Source organism: Eupeodes corollae, chromosome 1, assembly GCF_945859685.1.
Source record: "Eupeodes corollae chromosome 1, idEupCoro1.1, whole genome shotgun sequence".
Lineage (NCBI taxonomy): Eukaryota > Metazoa > Arthropoda > Insecta > Diptera > Syrphidae > Eupeodes > Eupeodes corollae.
Window position 1 is genome coordinate 111,687,447 of NC_079147.1, and position 20,381 is coordinate 111,707,827.

Consider the following 20,381-nt stretch of genomic DNA (forward strand, 5'->3'; position numbering starts at 1 on the left):
GGCGTAGAAGGCAACACAGGCCTTCTTCTTTAGTTTCCAGTTTAGTTTAGGGTCGAGTATAACTCCCAAATATTTTGCACTTGCAGACAATGATAGGATTTGACCGTTGAGTCGAGGTAGCGTGAAGGCCGGTACTTTAGTTCTGGTGGTAAAGAACAACAGTTCAGTTTTACTTTGGTTAACTCCTAGTCCACAACTCGTCGCCCAGTTGCTAACTTTCTTCAAAGCTGACTCCGTGTTTTCACTAATCACAGAGGTGTACTTTCCTGACACCAATATCATCAAATCATCCGCATAGGCTACCGCCTTCACTCCACATCTCTCTAATTTAACGAGAATTGTATCCATGACTAGAAGCCAAAGAAGAGGCGAAAGAACACCACCCTGGGGTGTTCCCCTACTCACGTGTTTTGTTGCGATTGTATTGCCTAGAGTGGCTCGAATCGTCCTACCACTGAGCATGGAAATAATCCATTCTCGAATGAAGTCTTCTACACCGAACTTAACGAGCAATTCTTCTATGGATTCGGTAAGGACGTTGTTCAAAGCACCTTCTATGTCTAGGAAGGTGGCAAGAGTAAATTTGTATAATGGATTGTTTGTTCTACAGTTTGTTCCTCATGGAGGGCAGTTTCCGTAGATTTGCCCTTAAGATAAGCATGCTGAGAGCTTTCGAAAGGTCGTCCAACTAGGATTTCTCTAATATGGTAATCAAGAATGAGCTCCAAGGTTTTAAGCACAAAAGATGTTAAGCTTATTGGTCTGAAATCCTTCGCGGATTCGTGACCTCACCTATCACTTTCGAGATAAAAACTACTTTGACCTGTCTCCACGACATGGGCACATGTTTGAGAAGGAGACATCCTTTGAAAATTTGTTCAAGCCATGGAGCTGCCATATCATGCAACTTTTGAAGCGTAACTGGCAGTATGCCATCCATGCCTGGGGATTTGTATGGAGAAAAAGTATTGATGGCCCACAAAATATTTTCTCTGGTTATAACGGAATTTACTTACTCCACATGAGCTACGTTTGGCTCTGTGGTTTCAAGCGATTCGGGGTTATCACTCTCGCAACCCGGAAAGTACGTCTTCATTAGTAGCTCAAGAGATTCAGCTGGAGAGGCTGTCCAGGTTCCATCAGGCTTTTTTAGAAATGAAAGATTACAATGTTCCTTCGATAAAACTTTGCTGAGCCTTGCGGAGTCCTTTATGTCTTCAATTGATTGACAGTATTCTCTCCTTGTCTTTTGGCTGATGACAGGGCTTACTTATAAATTTGAAGAGAGTCTTTATACGGTTGGTAAAACTTATGTTTGTGGCAGATATTGAAATTGTCCTCGTCATTTTTCTAAGACTGGACAGTTCTTCATTCCACCGAGAAGGAAGGGTTTTACGTCTATATTTAACTGGTCAAGAGACTCTTAAAGCTTAACTTATAGAAGTTTCAAAGGTTTTCACCTTTGATTCAAGGTCTCCTATCGATTCAATGAGATTCGGTAAGTACTAAGTAGCTTAGTTTGGAATTCGCAATTTGACTGAATTTCGTTCAGTCAGTTCTTTTGGGATTTCTGTAAGGCGGAGGGTTTTTCGACTCGAAATTAATTTGAAAAAGAATCCACTTGTGATCCGAAAACGAATTCAAAGGGGAAACTCTCCAATTCTCCACTAATAAAAACAAAACGTCCAAGAAATAGGAAGCAAATTTGGTAGAAACTGATATTTCCTTATATGAAAAATATTGTAAATAATTTTAAAATGTTTAAGAATAATTCAACTAACAATATTCATTTGGCTCATACATTATATTGAAGAACTTCTTTTGAAGTTTTGAGGACTTCTTCGTCATCTTCAAACAAGTCCGACAATGCAAAATCTATATTTTGTGCAGTATATATTTTGCTTTTTTCACAATCAAAATCAATATCCTTAAAATTACATTTATGTGTACCATAAATATTCTATGAGGAACTTTTTCTATAATTTAAGTTATGTTCTGCTTAGCACTGTGTCACTTAAGAGTTTAAGTTGAACGTACACATTTATGTTTCATATCAGCAAACGAGCTTAAAAGTCTTTCCCACTTTAGATATTTTATAGAAAGTAAAACTTTGAAATTTTTGCAACGCAAGTTTCCGTTAAATTTTGGAGAAGTTTAAAAAATACACAATCGACATTCCTCTAAGCGACTTATACTAATAGGAGAGTGAAATCCAAATCAATACTTAACAATAACAACAACAATCCCTCAGTTATTTAAAATATCAATTCTTATTAACTTATGAAATAAAAAGATACATTTCAAAAGGTTGACGTTCTAATCCAAAAAATAATGCGAATGTATAAGATTCATTGTTTCCTGTCAAAAGCCTATTCAAAAAAATCAACAAAAAAATCGATATAAATCTTCGTAATGTGTTTTATTCTCTTAATTTTAAATACTTCTAAATCCCGAAACAAAGAAATCAGCTATCATACAGTAGTCACTTTCGATTCTGGAGAATACCGGGATTAATTAAGGTTTCTCCAAGGTAAAAATTAAAACAAAAATAATCTGTAAGCTAATGATGGTTAGCTCGGAGCTTCCACTATTTCTATATTGAATCTTCAATTCCAATTTTACAAACGTAGATTTGCAAAACCTTTGATGATGATGAGATAAAATTTATTCAATTAATCAAACATTAATTTTTGAAACCAAGCATGGCTATTTTTAAAAATGATTTTGTTAAAATTTCTATAGCCGAACATTCTATGCAAATAACGTTGATGTTACAAACTTTCTTAACTGATGGTATTGAATTAAATTTTATTTTTAAAAGATATAATAAATTTTTATAGATTATTATTTCGACAAAAGGAAACGATAATTTATTTAAAAAGTTGCGATTTTATAAATATCTCAACAACAACAAAAAAAAATATGTGAAGGTCACTATCTACTTTACATTGAAATTTCATTAACATTTTTAATTTATTTTTTTTTTGTTTTTGATCGATTGTAACTATTAAAATAATTATATTCTTTCTTGTATTCATTCTTGAAATATAAGACAAATTGGAATTTGATTGATTGATTCTGAATTTTGTGTTAAAAACCATTTGTCTAATAATTGAGGAAATGAAGTATAGGTATGTATATTTTTAAAGCCTATATTTTGTGCAATGAATAACGTTTCGAAATATCAGGAGCACAATTCAATACCGATTTTCTTCTGTGCACTATTAAACACTTTGCTTTAATGGGACCTACAATTGTATGCTGAATTGAAATGTTTTATTTGAAAAGCAATTGTTTATGACAAGAACTACTTTTTAAGAATAAGTCAATATCTTGCAAGGCATGATTTGAAAGAAATGTCGGTGCACATTGCTTTTGAATTCCTGAATATTTGCAATGACTAGGAAAGAGAGGGTGTGGTAAGACATTCCACATTCGCGTATTACGGCTAAAGAACGAATTTCGGTATTAAACAGCATTCCTACAATCGGTTGAACTTTTTAAGGGGAGGAATGCAGCTGGAATAAGGGTTAGACAAGAAACCTTACGACAATGTTCAAGTGGCGTAAACGATGTAATGGTGGTATTTTCACCAAACAATCTAAATGATCTACGTTTAAAACTATCCAAGAGGCTTAAGTAAATTGCAGGAAAACCAGCCCAGAGATAGGAGCCATAATCAAGCTTTGGACGTAAATAAGTCTTGTACGTAACAGCCAGAAGGGGTTAACAATTTCGTGCATAGCCTAAGGAAACTCTAAACACCTTTCGGAATTATTGACCACACCGCGATCCAGAAGAGGTGGTTGGTTCAGTCTAATTGTTGTCTACAATGCTGTGTAGGTCGGAATTTAATGAGCTTATCATATTTTGTCGTTACAGTTCCACATCCGAAGAATAGGAATGTGATTCTGAAAGCGAATATGAAAAGCTAAGGGTACTACCGTCAACGAAACAATGAACATATTGGATTAGACAGAAGATCTGTGGCACACCAGCATTTATTTTGTGATTTACCGAATTGAATTCATCCAATACAACTTGTATTGCAACTTCTATTAAACGATTCGAAAGGTAATTACTAATCCAATGAAGAAGGGATTCATGAAAACCGAAAGCACTCATTTTCGATAAGAGAGTCTGATGCCAAACACTCTTAAATGCTTTTAAAACATCAAGTGCAATAATGTTACTTTCTCCAAAACGATGTACAGATTTGCTCCACTTTTCGGTGAGATGAGCCATCGGTTATCAGTTGACCTTTTGCTGCTTTTGATCATGGAGATATTTCTTAATCTGATAATTAATCAGCGTTTACTTTGGAAAAAAGGGACGTGAGTGCAATTTGGTCTGTTATTGGAGGGTCAGGAAGATTAGCCTCTTTTGGGGATGGATTGGACAAACTGCTGTTTTCCATCTGCTCGGAACGAGTCCTAAGGAGTAGAACAGATACAAAATTTACGCAGTGGTTTTAATAGCGTGGAAGAACATCTCTTCAGAACAAAAGCGGGGATACTGTCCGGTCCAGCGGATTCATTGGCGTTAAGATATCTTAGGACTCTTGAGAAGAAATACTCCATTTAAATACAGTTTGCATTGAACCATGCGTTTTCCTTTGGTTCTTTTAATCCTGTTTGGGATAAAAGTTCTCATTCCCAGGAAAGTCTAACTTGTGATCATATTAGCGCTGGTGTCAACTTCAGTATCAAGGAAGCATAGTGACTAGTTAAAGATCCTGAAATAATCATACGAATATATTTATTGAGCTAATAGTTTTTTTTGGCTAAAAAATTAGGGTTCAAATAATAGAAGGTCAATTAAACGTAATTCTTCTGAAATCATATTTTTCTAGTCCACTTCTTGTTATTTAAAGTTTTTGAAACCTGAAGTTTTATCAAAGCTCATAAAGATTCATAGAATCTCTATAACTTTATTATGAAAAACATTAATCCGAATATTTTATGAAACAATTATTATAACTTACTCATAAAGTACAATCCTATTCGTGTCATTTAATGATTACTTCATATACCTTTTTGTTCACACTCTATTATAACACGTCATTTTTAATAGATTCAAACTAGTTTTGCGACTAAAAGCTAATGAACTTTGTTCATATTTTTTAATGTATGACATATTAAAAAAAGTCTTAAAACATTTTTGTATTTATTATCATTTAAATTTCATCCCGCATGAAATCAAAAAGAAAAAGACAAAACAAAACAAAAATACACATCATCTTAAATGACAACAAGAATTTTTCAAAAACAAACCTTTCATATGCAAATGAGATAAGCTCTCGAATATATGGGTATATGGGCGAAAAAGAAACGTCAAATTTTGAATTTACGAGTGTTTGCGGTAAACGCTATTGAACCATCAATTTTGAGCTTCGTGGGATAAGTTAATAGACACATCTCATATGATGGATAATGCTTTAATATACTAAAAATGTCGTATAGAAGATTCGTATTGTTAGAAAATAGCTATCTTAATCGATAGATCAGTAGCTAAGAATGAAGTAAAAAATTTTGAATTATTATCAATATTTGATTATTGTATCTTGAATCAGTGGGAGTGTGATCACAGTCTCTTTGTGGCGGTCCCATAAGGCTTGGCTTAAATGGTCATGCTACTTCTTTTGGTTTGCGTAAAATCTTATAACGAGACATGAAACAAACTTCGGAAATTTACTGTTTTTATGTCTTTAACCACTGCAACAATTTAGGAACAACGATATACGAATTTTTTGTTGAATTTAAAGTCGGTATTCTTTAGAAATTCAAACACTACGCAGGCACCAATAGTTAGATTGAAAACACTAATGACAACTGCTTTGGAGTCTTAGAACTGGCAGCATTGAAATATTTGGTCGTTGCGAGTACCAGGTTTCTGCTTAAAGATATCAACAAAGGCATCTGGGTATCTTCTGATAAAATCACTCGTAACCAAATTGACCATGTTTTGATAGATCATTGACGGTACTCGAGCTTCATGACGGTTCTACAGTATCGAGGGGCCAAGTCGTAATGCATTGCGAAGTCGTATTGAATGGAATCAACACGGCTGCTTTATGCCGAAAGAATACTAATAACACCTCGAATAGATCGACATAAGGGTATTAAGTGCTGGGCTTAGAAGATAAGTAGACACGCCTTAAAAATATTGCCAACCAGAACTTAAGCATTAATCACAGACATCGAAGCGACTGTTTTGATGCTGAATGCAAACTGAACGGAAAAATATTGTATACAGAGGAATGCAACAAAATTTTATAAAACTCGTACATGCGAGTGGGAATACCGAAAAATGGCTTCACAGACCAAACAAATCAGTCTACCATTCCACATTCTCCATGCGCGGTTTATAAAAAAATCTCTATATTTGACAGTTCGTCCGAAATTGCTCAAGAGTTAAGGCTGAATTATTTAAAGGGTGAAATTCAACTGGATAATTCGACAGAACATTGTTTGTACAAATATCGATAAAACAACGAAAGCCATGAAACGGCGGTCGGCGGCTTCGGTTGTAGTATCATTTTCAAAGCCCTTTTTAAATTGTTTCCAAGAGATTTTAACTTGTTTTTAGGGCAGCTAGAGACAGGATTGAGTTCCTAAAGGATTAAATTCTACTCGGTTAATAATTCTCCAATGCTATCGAAATCAGAATTTTATAAGCTTAAAGCATCTTGCACATGAGCTACGAGCAATGAACGTTCTCATATTTTGACTTTTCTTTCACATGAGTTTTTTTCTATTGTTCACGAATTGTCAATTTATAATTACCCTTTTCAACAAACAAAACAAGAGGGGTATAATTTTGAAGGAGAGAGCAAAAGGCAAATTATATTATCCAAAAATGAGTGTCAATTGGGTTCTTATAATTTAAATGTGTTTTTGTTTGAAATTGACTTTTTGAAATGTTTATAATCGCGTTTGTTCGTCCATTCGATCATTCGTTGTTCGCTTTCATGTCGTCAGCGAAACAGTTTAATTTTCAGAAATAGCAGACAAGAGTTCATTAATGAATATCAGGAGTCGAAGAGAAAACGGAACGACACCATTTACTTCATAAATATCATATTTAAAAGAAAGGTAGTTGCTAGTCCAACGAAGAATGGATACATTCATACCAAAACCACGCACTTTAGATAAGAGAGTTTGTTGCCAAGCTCTATTAAATAAGGGTCATTAGTGCTGTTGGACGATAGTAGGAAGTGGAGGAATATTCGCATTTTTACGGATCGGCCCTACAAATTCTGTTTTCCATCGGATTAGAAAGCGACCTGTACAGTAGAAAAGTTGATTTTGACCGTGTTAAAGGACACCTCTTCAGAACAGTAGTGGGCACACTATCCGGTTCAGCGGATGTGTGTATTAGGGTGGGTCAAAAAATTATTTTTGAGAATTGAGTGTTCTAATAGCACTAAAAATTGACCATATGGTAACTTTAGCACATATGCAAAATATTTTTGAAATGGGTTGATTTTATCTGCCTCCAATTTATCTTTAAAGTCTTAACGTTTTCATATTTACCATTTTTTTACATTTCAATTTTTTTTTAAATTTTTAAATGAGGTGGCTTTGACTTTCTGTTGGTTTTATTTCGTTATTTGAACTTTATTCAAAATAAAAATCAAAGTAGGCCGATACCCAAATTTAAAAAAAAAAACACAGTAACATGGCATTCATTTTAAGGTTCTTCATCTTCAGTGTAGTCGCAAAATTGAAGCTAAGTTTAAATGTATAGTTGTGTTTGCTGTAAACATTTCTTTGAATTAAATCTGTCGTAATGTAACGAATAGGTAATGAAATGTTGTTAATGGAACAGGTAGAATTTGAAAATTAATAGGAAAAAACCAACTTTCAAGGAAATAAGAGATTTAGTGTGTGAGAAAATCAAATTTGTTTGGAAACAGGCATCACTACCGGTTGTTTCAACTACGAGATCATTACAAATGATAAAATCTTATCATGGTAAGTGTAAAAAAAACTCCTTAAGTTCCATCCCAACATTCCAAAAAAGAAGCTAGAGGAATTCGTTTCTGCTAGCAAAGTTTTATTTGACATTTCATCTTGTAAATGCTCTGATTTTTCGAAATGCAACTGTCAAAAAGAGAGTAAGGTACCACTGAATGAAAGAAGTTTTCTAAACGATCAAAGAACCATAATTAAAATGATAATTAGCAACACAGATGTACTCGCTTCAAAAAATTATTAGAAAAGTTTGAAAAGAAAAATGGATAGGGAAACATCAGCAACTGGACTTGCGAAAACGTCTAAAAGTATTTATGCTTCTGTTCATAAAAATAGTCCACCAGAAGCACCATCGGATTCATGTGAAGATTCAGATAGCGAAGTTATTTTTACAGTTGACGACTCCAAAGAAAAGGAAAAATAAAACAACAATCCGTAACACTGAATTACTCCGCGTTATCTCAAACCTGTGACCGTTATGGGGTTTCTGACAGAGCAGCAGCTGCCATTGCTTCTGTAATCCTACAGGAATCTAAATTATTGATAAAAATAAACTAAGAAGGGAGCGAAAAAAGAGCAAAAGAAAGTGTTCGAAATAAAGAATCTGTTTCTGAGATCAGCGCTTTATATTTCGGCGGTTGAAAGGACAAAACTTTAGTCAACCGGAAAAGAAATGGAAAGAACATATTTCACTAATAAGCGAACCAGAGACAAAATACTTAGGTTACATTGCTCCAATATCAGGTACTGTTAAATGTGTAGAACAAGAATTGTTTAAGTATTTCCTGACAGAAAACATTTCATTGAAAAATTAAGTAGCTATAAGATGTGATGGTACCAATGTCAATGTTGGGAAATTTGGAGGAATCATGCGCCTATTGGAAAAAAGATTAAATTTAAGAGCATTCCAGGAGAGTCGCTGCCGATAATGGACACGAAGAACGTTAGCTCTGACCAACTTTATTTATTCAGGATCGTTTCAGCAGTTTCGACCGTGAGTTGTCCCGATGACCTAGCTGATAAGTCCCGCGGAAAGGTGTCCTATGCTAGGTGACTCACTAAAACTAATCGTATTCTTTGTCTGTATATCGGAACATCAACTCCTACGGAAAGTTTGATAGTGTTACCAACTTGCATCGTGAAGGTCTATGCTCCAACTTGGTTCAATATTAAAAGGCAGCCTGCAAAGATAGAGGCAGGCATTTATGGGGTTTAATCTCCATTAGTCACTATCTTTCCATAGAATATCAGACTGTTTTTGATCCTGTAATCAAACGAAACAGTTTCTTTGTGCATTAAGAAAATTTATTGCTAGCAATGTTAACTGATCCAAAGAAACATATCAGAGAATTGGCTCTGCGCCGTAGTTTAAAAGCTCGCACCGAAAAACCTACTCGGTTAAGAGTTTTTGAAGTCCCAAAAATAAAATTGGATGCAAAAGTGTACTATGACCTCATCGATTGGCAAAAGGATATTTTTGAACCACCTATATTGAAACATATTTCAAACGAATTTTTGCGTCTACCTTGTCACACCCAGGCCTTAGAAAGGGCAGTTAAGACCGTCACAGAAGCATCAGCTACTTTATGTTCAAAAAAAGCACGTGAAGGATTTATACAATCTAAGATTGTATCTCGTAAATTGATGCCAACATTTGAAAGCAAAAAAGACTTTTGTGTAAATTGATGTCAATTTAAAATCAAATATTTAAAAAGTTCTTTTTAATAAATACAATGTGATACATAAGTAGTTTTTGTTGCATTTTTAAGTTAATAATATGAATTAAGAAGGAGATTTACCTTACTTTAGAAATGTATTACTCAATATCTTTTTTAATTAAGAATTGGGGGCAGAAGGAGTTGTATAAACTCAATAAATTTTTTGTGTTAATTCAAAACATCATTTCGCAACTTTTTACAGCTATTAGAATCGAAAACTATGAAAACAAATTTTGCTATACAAATGTGGCCCACCCTAGTGTGTATGTCGAGGTCTTTAAGTACTCTTGCAATTGCACGAGTTCGAAAGAACATTCTTTCTATTAAAGAGCAGTAGGATTCATTACACTATCTGAAAGGAAACTGTGCTGCAAGCAAATTAAATAGGGAGTGTCATTGTGGACGAGTATTGGAGTCGAGTATATGACGTGGTGTTTCGTTTATTTTTTGAAAATAACCAGAAATGTTTACCTTTGGGACATTGTAGTTTTTTTGGCCGTAATTTCTGGTCATGCAAAAATTTGTTTCGTTGAACCTATTCCGGTTTTTCTGAAATGGGGTTGGCTTTATAACAATGGAAACTCACATCTCTGAACCTCATAATAAAATTTCTCATTGATAGGAATATAGAATAAGAAATACACGCTTTTTAAATCCAAAAAGCTTATCACAACTTTCAGGCTGCTGCTGTACAGGACTACAGTTCTGCCACTACTTACATATGAATCCCAGACCTGGGTATATAGTAAAAGCAACTCAGACATGTTAAATGCGTTCGAGAGGAAAGTGGAGCGTTCAAGAAAAAAGTCTTAAGGAGAATTGTTGGCAATAATTATAAACTGTATAGTACCCGTGGCATGATGGTTAGTGCGTTCAACTGCTGGGACACTGAAGTCGTCAGTAAAAAATGTCAATCCGTTGATTAAGGAGAACTACAGGCTAGGACCGCAAGATCCAGTCAGTTAATTCGAGTGACCCTAGTATGTTCCCCAAAATCAACAAGATATTCAAAAAAACGATAATGACCTTCCGTGTCTTAAACTCCAAGAAACTGAAGAGAACAGAGACGAACTCATAATCCAGAAGAAGCCATCTTTGACGATGACTTTTATATAATTGAAGATCCGAAGAAAAAAGTGGAGGCTGTGGGAGCTGCTTTCCAGCAAGTGTACAAGGTGAATGTTAGCATTCGCCCCAACCACGACCTGTAAAACAGAGCCCTACTTAATCACTTTTACCTTCGAAATGATACGACACAATGGCGATCTGAGAACCGCGGTTTCATGAGGTTCAATGACGGTTCCTTGGCAAATGCCATAATCGCCGAGCAAACGGGATCAAGTCCCTTGTTAGTGACGACGATTGAGCTTCATTTCATCTTCAATTCAATAAAAAATAAAAAGTCAGCAGGTGTCGATCCAACGTTGTACTAAGACATTTGCCGATGGAAGCAATTGACATTTGCACCACACTTTTCAACAATGCACTGAATTGTCCATACTATCCAGTGCATTGGAAGACCGCTGTGGTTCATCCTCTCCCGAAATAGGGAAAGGACAACTCCAACCCGTCAAATCATCGGTCGATAAGTCTTTTTCCGAGCATCAGCAAAGTTTTCGGAAAAGTCATTAATAGAGCTCTGACTAAGTGGGCTGCGGAAAACAAAATAATTCCGGATAAACAGTTCGGGTTCAAGGCAGGTCATTCTCGGAGCGTTCTATCCGAACGACGAGTATTTTGAAAGTGCACGCTTGAGCGGCTTCAATCCACCAGGGGCATTCCTCTTTTTAGATAGATGCGGTCTGAAACAGGATAAGGATATAGATTGGTAGTTCCGCTAATCTACCACGTCAGACGAAGAACCGTGGATAGGCGACTCCTCTACAATCGGGACGTCATGGCACAAGGCGGAACAGAGCTCCTTCGGTTCAGTAGGGCTGTGTCCAAACGGGACCGACCTGGTTGTGAAGCAGGAGAACCAGTTTTGGTGGCTTCAATCGGCACTTGATAGTGGGTAGTCGGGATGGGGTTTTAAGCCTTGACCGGCTTACATGCTTGTTTTATAGATTTAGGGTTTAGTTTTAAGTAGAATAGGCATGGTGGCACAAAAAGAAATAAAAAAAAATTACAAAACAGAAAAAAAATTAAAAAAAACATGGAATAAAAAAAATATAAAAAAAAGAAGACAACAAAATATGAAAAACAAAAATGTTAGATAGTTAGATTTGCTGCTGTGGTAGCTCTAGTTTAAGTAGTTTATAGGTAGAATAGGTAGCTTAAGTTTGCTTTAAGTTTTATATTAAGGACCTTATTTTAAGTAGTTTTTAAGTAAAAATAAAAAAGGATCTTGATATCAGTTTTTTTTTCTTCAAAATTTTCTTTAAGATGCGTTTAAGAATGAATTTATAAAAATGAATTAAAAACAAAAAGTGCTTTGGACTGTCATGCTAGAGGTCTTGGGTTCGATCCCTGCCTATGACACCTAATTTTTTTCACGGGTCTGCCTCTTACGAGGAATTAACCAATTCTCCAAGAGTAATTCTTGTCATGAAAAGTGCTTTCTCAAATTTGCCGTTTGGATTCGGCTTAAAACTGTAATTCCCTTCCATCCCTGACAACAATACTAGCACACAGGAATGGTTGAGAGTCGTCAGTCACTAGGCCCTAGTTCTAAAACGGACTGTTGCGTCACCCAATTTATTTATTTATTATAGAGAGGAAAGAGTTTCAGTGAAAGTATACATCATGAAATTCCAATATTTTAAGCTGTTAAGTTCTTATCAAAGTTATATTGTATTTCGAACTAAAAAAGGTAATATTTTTTGACCTCATTTTATAGATTCAAATCATTGAATTCACTTAAATACTGGGAACAAATTCAAATTCTTCTATCATCTTTCATTCAGACTCTAAAAAGATTGCATTCATTTTGTCCTCCAATGAATTGAGTGCAATCAATTGGAACTATGTACATGCACTCATTTGAATTCTTTTTGTATTGCAGTCTTTGCATTCTTTTGCAGCCTGCATATTTTTGTCCACTCTTTTGCCAAGTTCCTTTGTCTAATACATGTTTGTATGTATTGATATTTATTTATTGGTTTGATAACACTCAAATTATTAATTTTTTTTTAACTTTTTCTTATATTTATTATTTATTAAAAACAAATCAATTTGAATCATCACAAATGAAAAATGACTGAATCAGCCGGAAACAGTAAAAAATTATATTAAAAATAGTATATGAGGTCATCAGTATGCCGTAATGTAAGGTGTTTACCATTAATAAGATATAAATATTTGTATACAAAAAAAAAAGAAATCAATATCTTTGATTTCACGTTTAGAATTTAATTTGCAAGACGCTATAGGATGGTCCACAGAAGTTACCATCTCGCCGCTATATCAGACATACAATACAATTACTATCGTTCTACCGCATCGTCATCGAATCATCGAATCGAATATCAGGAAGAAGTCACGTAGATTCAATGGAAATATAGTCATTGGTTTTGATTAAGCTAAAGGCGCTTCAGCCAATTATTATTGTCTAATTGTATGATTAAAGATTAAACATTTTTTGTATGCCAAATTAATCAAATTTACTGATCAATGTTTTTTCTTCTGTATTCTTTATTCAAAAACTTAAGAATGTGGTATACAGCGAAGAAGATCGCTTTTGCAATATGGTTAATTGTTTACTTTGATAATTACGGGGATGAGCCCCATGAGCCCATTGTATAGACAAGGCTGTTTAGTTAAGTCTATGGAAGGGTCAGGGGTTATAGATACGCAAATAAAAGTAATTATATCCTATGCATTTTTGAAAGAAATATACACGGAAGTAGGTATTGATCTTGCAATTTATTGTTAATGATAAACTTCTTAAAAATCTATTTAAAAAAAATTAAAAAAATATCTCTTCAATTAATTTAACACCCTGCGTTTTTCGATGTCTAAAAGGTCAAGCGTACCAGTAGTGTAGAGCTCAATAACCTTTAGCTTTAAATTATCATGAACTGAAACATCTTTAAAAAAATCAATCATCCATAATCTTTATTAATTTATAGTTTAAAGATAAATTTAATATTTGAGTAAGGGAGGAATTTGCCAAGTGATAACAACAATTAATATGTTATTAAAATTTTAACATGAATTTTACAACCGAATAAGGAATAAATTAACTATATAAATCCATTCATTGTGTTATCATTCGGAAAGTGTTCAGAAATAATCTCGATAATTTTATGCAAACAATTGTCGTTTGTAGCAGCTAATGGATAATTATCTTAGCGTGATGGGACTTCGTTGTATCCAATGAATGAATTAATTACGTTAGCCACATACCTATGTGTATGTTGGAACTCGTGTAAAGTGCAGACCACACATAATAGTTACCTTTTAAAATTTTAATTGGCGTGATTAGAATTTCATCGGGGTTGTGAAGCAAGGTAAACAATGATTCCAGACAAGCGTAATTCTAATAATAAACTAAACCATAACACTTTTTTATTAACCATAAAAGTAAGTAGGTAGTGTAGAGTGTGCTAACACAAAAATAAAAAAAGTTCATAAATAGTCAACACTACCCAGCTCAATATGAATGTTATATGGATGTATTATTATGTTTGTAAATAAATACCAGCAAAATTTATGTTTAAAATTGATGTTTTTTAATAAGGCAAAATATTAATTACTTCACAGGATGCCTTTTTCAAATAACTTTTACTAAAAAAGGAGGCTGGGATGCGACCCACACTGATAACTTCTAATCCCTTCCTTTGATTTGTCTTGCTTAAAAGGTTTACAAAATATTCTTAACAACATTTCATGGGAGATAAGTAATTTGAAGTCAATATCTTTCTTCGTTCTCCTAATACTTGAGTCGAAATCATTTCTTATCAGTTTTTTGTTGTTTTTAACTTCCCATAGGAAGTTATTGCAATGGTTCCGATTTGTCAAATTAAAAATGTTGAAATTTCTCGACGTTTCAAAGTCCCCACAATCGAAATAAAAGATTTTTAGAAAGATGTCTGTGTTTGCGTGTGTACGTACGTTCGTGCGTCAGTACGTTCGCGACGTTTTTTTCGTTTTCCATAGCTCAAGAACCAAAAGATGTATCGACTTCAAATAAATTATATTATACAAAGAAAATTTCCAACTAACGTCTTTTTATAACTCAAAAAAACTGACAAAAAATGTGTGTGTAAAATTTTACGAATACAAAATGATTTTATCTCCAAAACAATTTTGTGGAACAAAAATAACGTTTTTAACATCTGGTAAAATTTTGAGAAAAATCGAATTGACAGTTTTTTACAAAAATAAAACCCTAAACAAAAAAATTAATATAAGTTGGTAAAAATTGATTTACGACTCAAATATCTTTTCAAAACTTTGAGATCTTGGCTTTAAACTACTCGTACTTTTACCTTTTTAAAAAATATTGTTGTCAACATTCAGTAACATTTTGAGAATAATCGAATTGCCATTTGTCTTACAAAAAAATAAAAATGAAAAGAATATTTAACAAAAGTTGGCCATTAGCTCTAAACGATTCTAACAGGTGGTGCCATTTGCATGGATTGAGTAAGAAGTCGCATTGTGAAACGTCCAAACGTTTAATATAAGCTACAATTTAATAGCATAAACACCACATGTTGCTAAGGCTGAAGTATTGGTTAAATTTATTTTGTAGTAAACGAAATACAGTGAATTTTCTTTTTCAATTGTTGGTGTTAGCAATTTTCCGAAAAATTGCTAAATATTGGAAACGTTAAAATAGAACTGCAACCAAATGAGTAATACACTAAACTGCCAGATGATTTCTGTTCTATTGAAAGAATTGATTTAGAGTATGCTTTTCCGGATATATAGAGCAATTAACTGGCTCAGTGGTTTTTTTTTCACAAGCACTCAAGGGGTTATTAGCACCCTTTATATATTTATATTTAAACACAGTGCGAGCGTTAGCAAAAAAGGGAAGGATTTCAAGAGAGATACCGGTGCACAAATGGGAGGGAAAAACAGAGTTGACCAAAGCATTCCACATTCTCGATGTGCGACTTAAGAAAGAATCTCCATACTTGACAGTACGCCCTAAATTGAGCTCAAGGGTAAACTGATGAGCATTCCTAGAAGTGCGAGTATTACGGCTGAATTGTTTAAGGGGTGGAATGCAACTTCCTAGTTCTATAGAACATTGTTTGTAAAAATATCGATAAAACAATGAAAGGCATGAAAAATTGCGGCGGTGTTCCAGCGATGTAAATCTTTCGATTATAATTCTGTCGCCTATCATTTTGAATTCTGTCCAAGAGATTTTTAACTTGTTTTGGGGGCACCTGCCCAGAAATGCGAATTATGCTCAAGCTTTGGATGCATGAAAACTTTGTAGATTATAGCCAGATCGGAAGGGGTGAACAATTTCTTGCATCGTCGGAGAAATCCTTGCAGCATTTTTGGCGATATCGAATATGTGATAATTCCATAAGAGGTGATCTGTAATACACATTGGTTTCCTGGATGCAAGCTCCACTCATAGATAGTGGCATCGGGGGTGCGTTACACTTTAACGACAGAAGACAGCATTAAGTTTTCGAAGAATTAAATTCTACACGGTTTTTGATTCCAAATTGGACAAGATCAGAATTTAATGAGCTTATCATACGGTGCCGTTGAAGTTCAACATCCGAACGACAAGGATGTGAAACTAGAAACGAATATGAAAAGCTGAGGGTACTGTCGTCGGCGAAATAGTTTAATGGGTCAGAAGTGACAGACATAAGATCATTTATGAATATAAGGAAGAGAGTCGGAGACAAAACGGAGCCCTGGGGGACACCAGCATTTATTTGATGAATTTCAGACTTGAAACCATCCAATACTACCTGTAATGAACGATCCAAGAGGTAATTTCTAGTCCAGGGAAGCATGGATTCGAGAAAACCGAAACACGCATTTTCGATAAGAGAGCTTTGTGCCAAACTTTATGATGCTTTTGAAATATCAAGTGCAATAATTTTACTTTCTCCAAAACGGTGTAAAGATTTGTTCCACTGTTCTGTGAGATGAACCATGAGATCACCAGTGGCCCTATTGATACGAAAATCATTCTGTCGGTCATTAAGAAGCTTGCGGTCTTTAAGATATTTCTTAAGCTGAAAATTAAGCAGTGTTTCCATGACCTTGGAAAGAAGGGATTGCACAATAGTTTGAGGGGGAGGAGGATTCGCCTTTTTTAGGGACAGGCTGGACAAATGCAGTTTTCTATCCACTCGGGAAAAGACATGTAGAATAGGACAGATGGAAAAGCTTGCGCAGTGGTTTTGCCAGCGTTGAAGAACACTTTTTCAGAACAATAGGGGGAATAATATCCAGGCCAGCGGATTTGTGTATATCAAGGTCTTTCAGTACTCTTGCGACTGCACGAGTGCGAAAGAAGATTCGTCCCATAGAATCATTTACTCTCTCAAGAACAGGAGGACTCATGGAACTCTCCGGCAGCGTCGAATTAACAGCAAACTGTGCTGCAAGCAAATAGGCTTCATCCATCGAGCTCACATAGGGAGTGTCATTGTGGAAGAGCGTTAGAACCAAGGATGACGTTGTGTTTCGTACGTTTTTTACAAATGACGAGAAATGTTTACTACCTTTAAGACATTGTAGTATTTTTTGCCTTAATTTCTGATCAAGCAAAAATTTGGTTCATCGAATATGACCATTACAGGTCATTCTAGCTTGTTTCAACTTGAACCGTGAGTTCTCTTTGGGTTTGATAGATCTCACAATATTCGGGATAAAATTTCTCGTTCCACAGAGAATTAATTAATTGTTACCATATCTGCGCTGGAATCCACGTCACTATCGAGGAAGTTCCTGAAGAATTCATTGAGAGCGTCCCAGTTGGCTTTTTTATTTAACTGGGCTTTTTTGACATGAGAATTTTGCAGATACGATACAATGGTCTGATGTGTGATTGAGCATCAAATTCGTTAAAAGTTGAATTTCTGTCCAGATTTGGACTTCGATATAAAAAAACAAGTGTGGATGATGTGCTTATTTACCGTACATTTTAACCACTTGAAATTGAATTTTGTGTTGGAGCTCAAGCTATTGCGGCTGAAGTTGGTACGCAACATCGTTTCTTATATACACGGCTAAACCATGATGAGGAAAAAATAACGATACTAAGTTACACCGATTTAGATTAAATTCCGAATGATCGGAATCTTCACCTATTTGAGTTACACTCTATGCCAAAACAGCTGGCCTGTCTTATGCAGGCATTTATGTAAAAAAGCATGCTCCTTAAATAGTTTACAAAAATGTAATATGACAAAAAACGTTAGTCACAGCAACGCATGGCCGTGTCACCTAGTATACCATTTAATTGAATTGAAGTCGCTAGAGTTATTGGTTTGTGAGATATGTAGTTGTTAACATAATAAATAAAAACTTCCAAGCAATGATACTTAACTTGGTAGAAATTAGTTTTCGATTAAAATGTTTCAGCATATGGAAAATAGAGTTGATAATTTTTAGTTAATTTCTTAGAAAATTTCACAACTTTTTTAAAAAAATACGAAAACCTACAACAACAACTGAAAACTGATGAGAAATTGTTTTCGACTCAAGTATTAGGAGAACAAAGAAAGATATTGACTACAAAATATTTATCTCACACAAAATATTGTTAAGAATGTTTTGTAAACATTTTTAAGGAATACAAACCGACAGAAGGGATGGGAGGTTATCAGTGTAGGGCGCATCCCACCTTCTTTTTTTTTTTATTTTAAAAAGTTACATCTCAAAAATCTAACATGATGGAGATGATTCCGTTTATTATTATGAACAAAGCTTATAACTTTTCTTCTAAGAAATGTAAAACTTGTTTACATGCATTGTGTACTATGTAAATAAATAATTAGTAAGCAAATATTGTTTAATTAAGTGTGGAACGGTTTTATCAAATACACTTGAGTTTTAGTAGTTAAAAATAGCAGTAGGAAATTCAAATTAAAAGTATATTATTAACATCTTCTGTTTACATTAGAACACTCAGCGTATTTACTTTCTTAATAATATGACATAAGAAATTTTCTGGATCTGCATTTCATCATTTTTTTTTTAAATTATTTTCTGAAGCCTATAAATACTTTGAAATCGAACTGAAAAGCTGAGTTATAATTTTAATATGAACCTAATTTGCATACTAACGTATCTTGTTGCTGTCGCTTTATTAGTTTGTGCTGACAAAGACGATAAGGCATCAGCTGTTACTTACCATGAAGTTCAACTTGAACCAGTGGGAGAGATTTCACCTAAGCTGAAGATTGGAAACCGTAGTGAAGTTATACCTAAAGCTGTTCCTAGAAGACCAGGATTCGGTGTCAGTCGTATTGTAAGGGGAGACATTGCAGCTCCGGAAAAGTATCCTTATCATGTTGGTATTATTGTTGGCCTTGGAAATGGTTGGTATGCCTTTTGTGGAGGAACCCTTATCGGGAACGAATGGATAGTAACTGCTGCTCATTGCACTAGCGGGTGATTCGTCGAAAATTTGCAATTGCAATTTAGAAAAATGAGTTCATTATAATCTTTTATATTTTAGAGCTCAAACAATCGAAGTGCGCTTGGGAAGTGTTAATTTTGATACACCATTAAGGGTTTCTTGGGGCTATCAAAATCATATACACCCTAATTATGGTAAAAAAAATGGAGATATTGCCTTGGTTAAAATACAATGGGTTGATTACAATGTCAATATGGCGCCAGCCGCTCTGCCACCATTAAATGGTTATCAAAATCCGTATACAGGTGCCCGAGTTGTAGCTACTGGATGGGGAGCTACCGATGACCGTAAATTGTTTTATCAATTGAAAAATTTTAATTTTTGAATTAAATTAAGTCATACTTGTACACAGATGGTGGAAAGGGCAATCTCCTTAAGTACAGCGTTATGTCAATTATCGAACCACAAGAGTGCGCAAACGTTTATGGACCAAATGGAAAAGACCCTGCAATAATGTGCACAAGTACAAAGAACACTGGTGCTACATGCTCCGGGGACTCGGGAGGCCCCTTGGTTTTAGAAAACACACGACTTCTTCTTGGTGTTACCACCTTTGGAGCAGCTGGTAATTGTGCTGGAGGTTTGCCTGACGGATTCTCTAGGATAACTTTCTATTTAAGCTGGATTAAAGATGTGACAGGAATATCTTGGTAAAGAATCATTTAAATAAAGAACATTGAACATTTATATAATTATTTTATTATTGTTTATTTTATTGTACAAAAATCTATGTTTTCCACAGCACTGTAAGTTGCTTTTAACTTTTTCGATTACATTTAAACTACATTTCTCAAACGACATAAATAATTACATAAAATAAAAAATACTTTATGAGGTATAATAATTAAACTAATTTCTTCGTTACATTTTGTGTTTGATAAGATGACAAGAGATCAAATTTATGACGAATGATGATGCTAATTATGTTGATATAAAGGCAAATAAATAAAAAGGTTCAATTACCTTAGCATCAACATTATCATCTCACAGACAAAGGAAAAGTTCAAGGGGTCAATCAGGTTAAGATTTCATAAGTCGTTTGGTTTGACTAATTATCTATTGATTGATTAGGTGATTTTATGGCATTTTGTTTGGTTGTATTAAAACTAGGCA

General features: G+C 34.4%; 1 protein-coding gene across 1 annotated transcript; it reads left to right on the top strand.

Annotated features, from left to right (window-relative positions):
• Positions 1-18,880: 18,880 nt before the first annotated feature.
• LOC129940388 (serine protease 3-like) lies at positions 18,881-19,963 on the top strand. Its single transcript, XM_056048703.1, has 3 exons — positions 18,881-19,240; positions 19,308-19,555; positions 19,621-19,963. The coding sequence occupies exons 1-3, from the start codon at positions 18,891-18,893 to the stop codon at positions 19,920-19,922; spliced, it is 900 nt and encodes a 299-aa protein (XP_055904678.1). The 5' UTR covers positions 18,881-18,890; the 3' UTR covers positions 19,923-19,963.
• Positions 19,964-20,381: the final 418 nt, after the last annotated feature.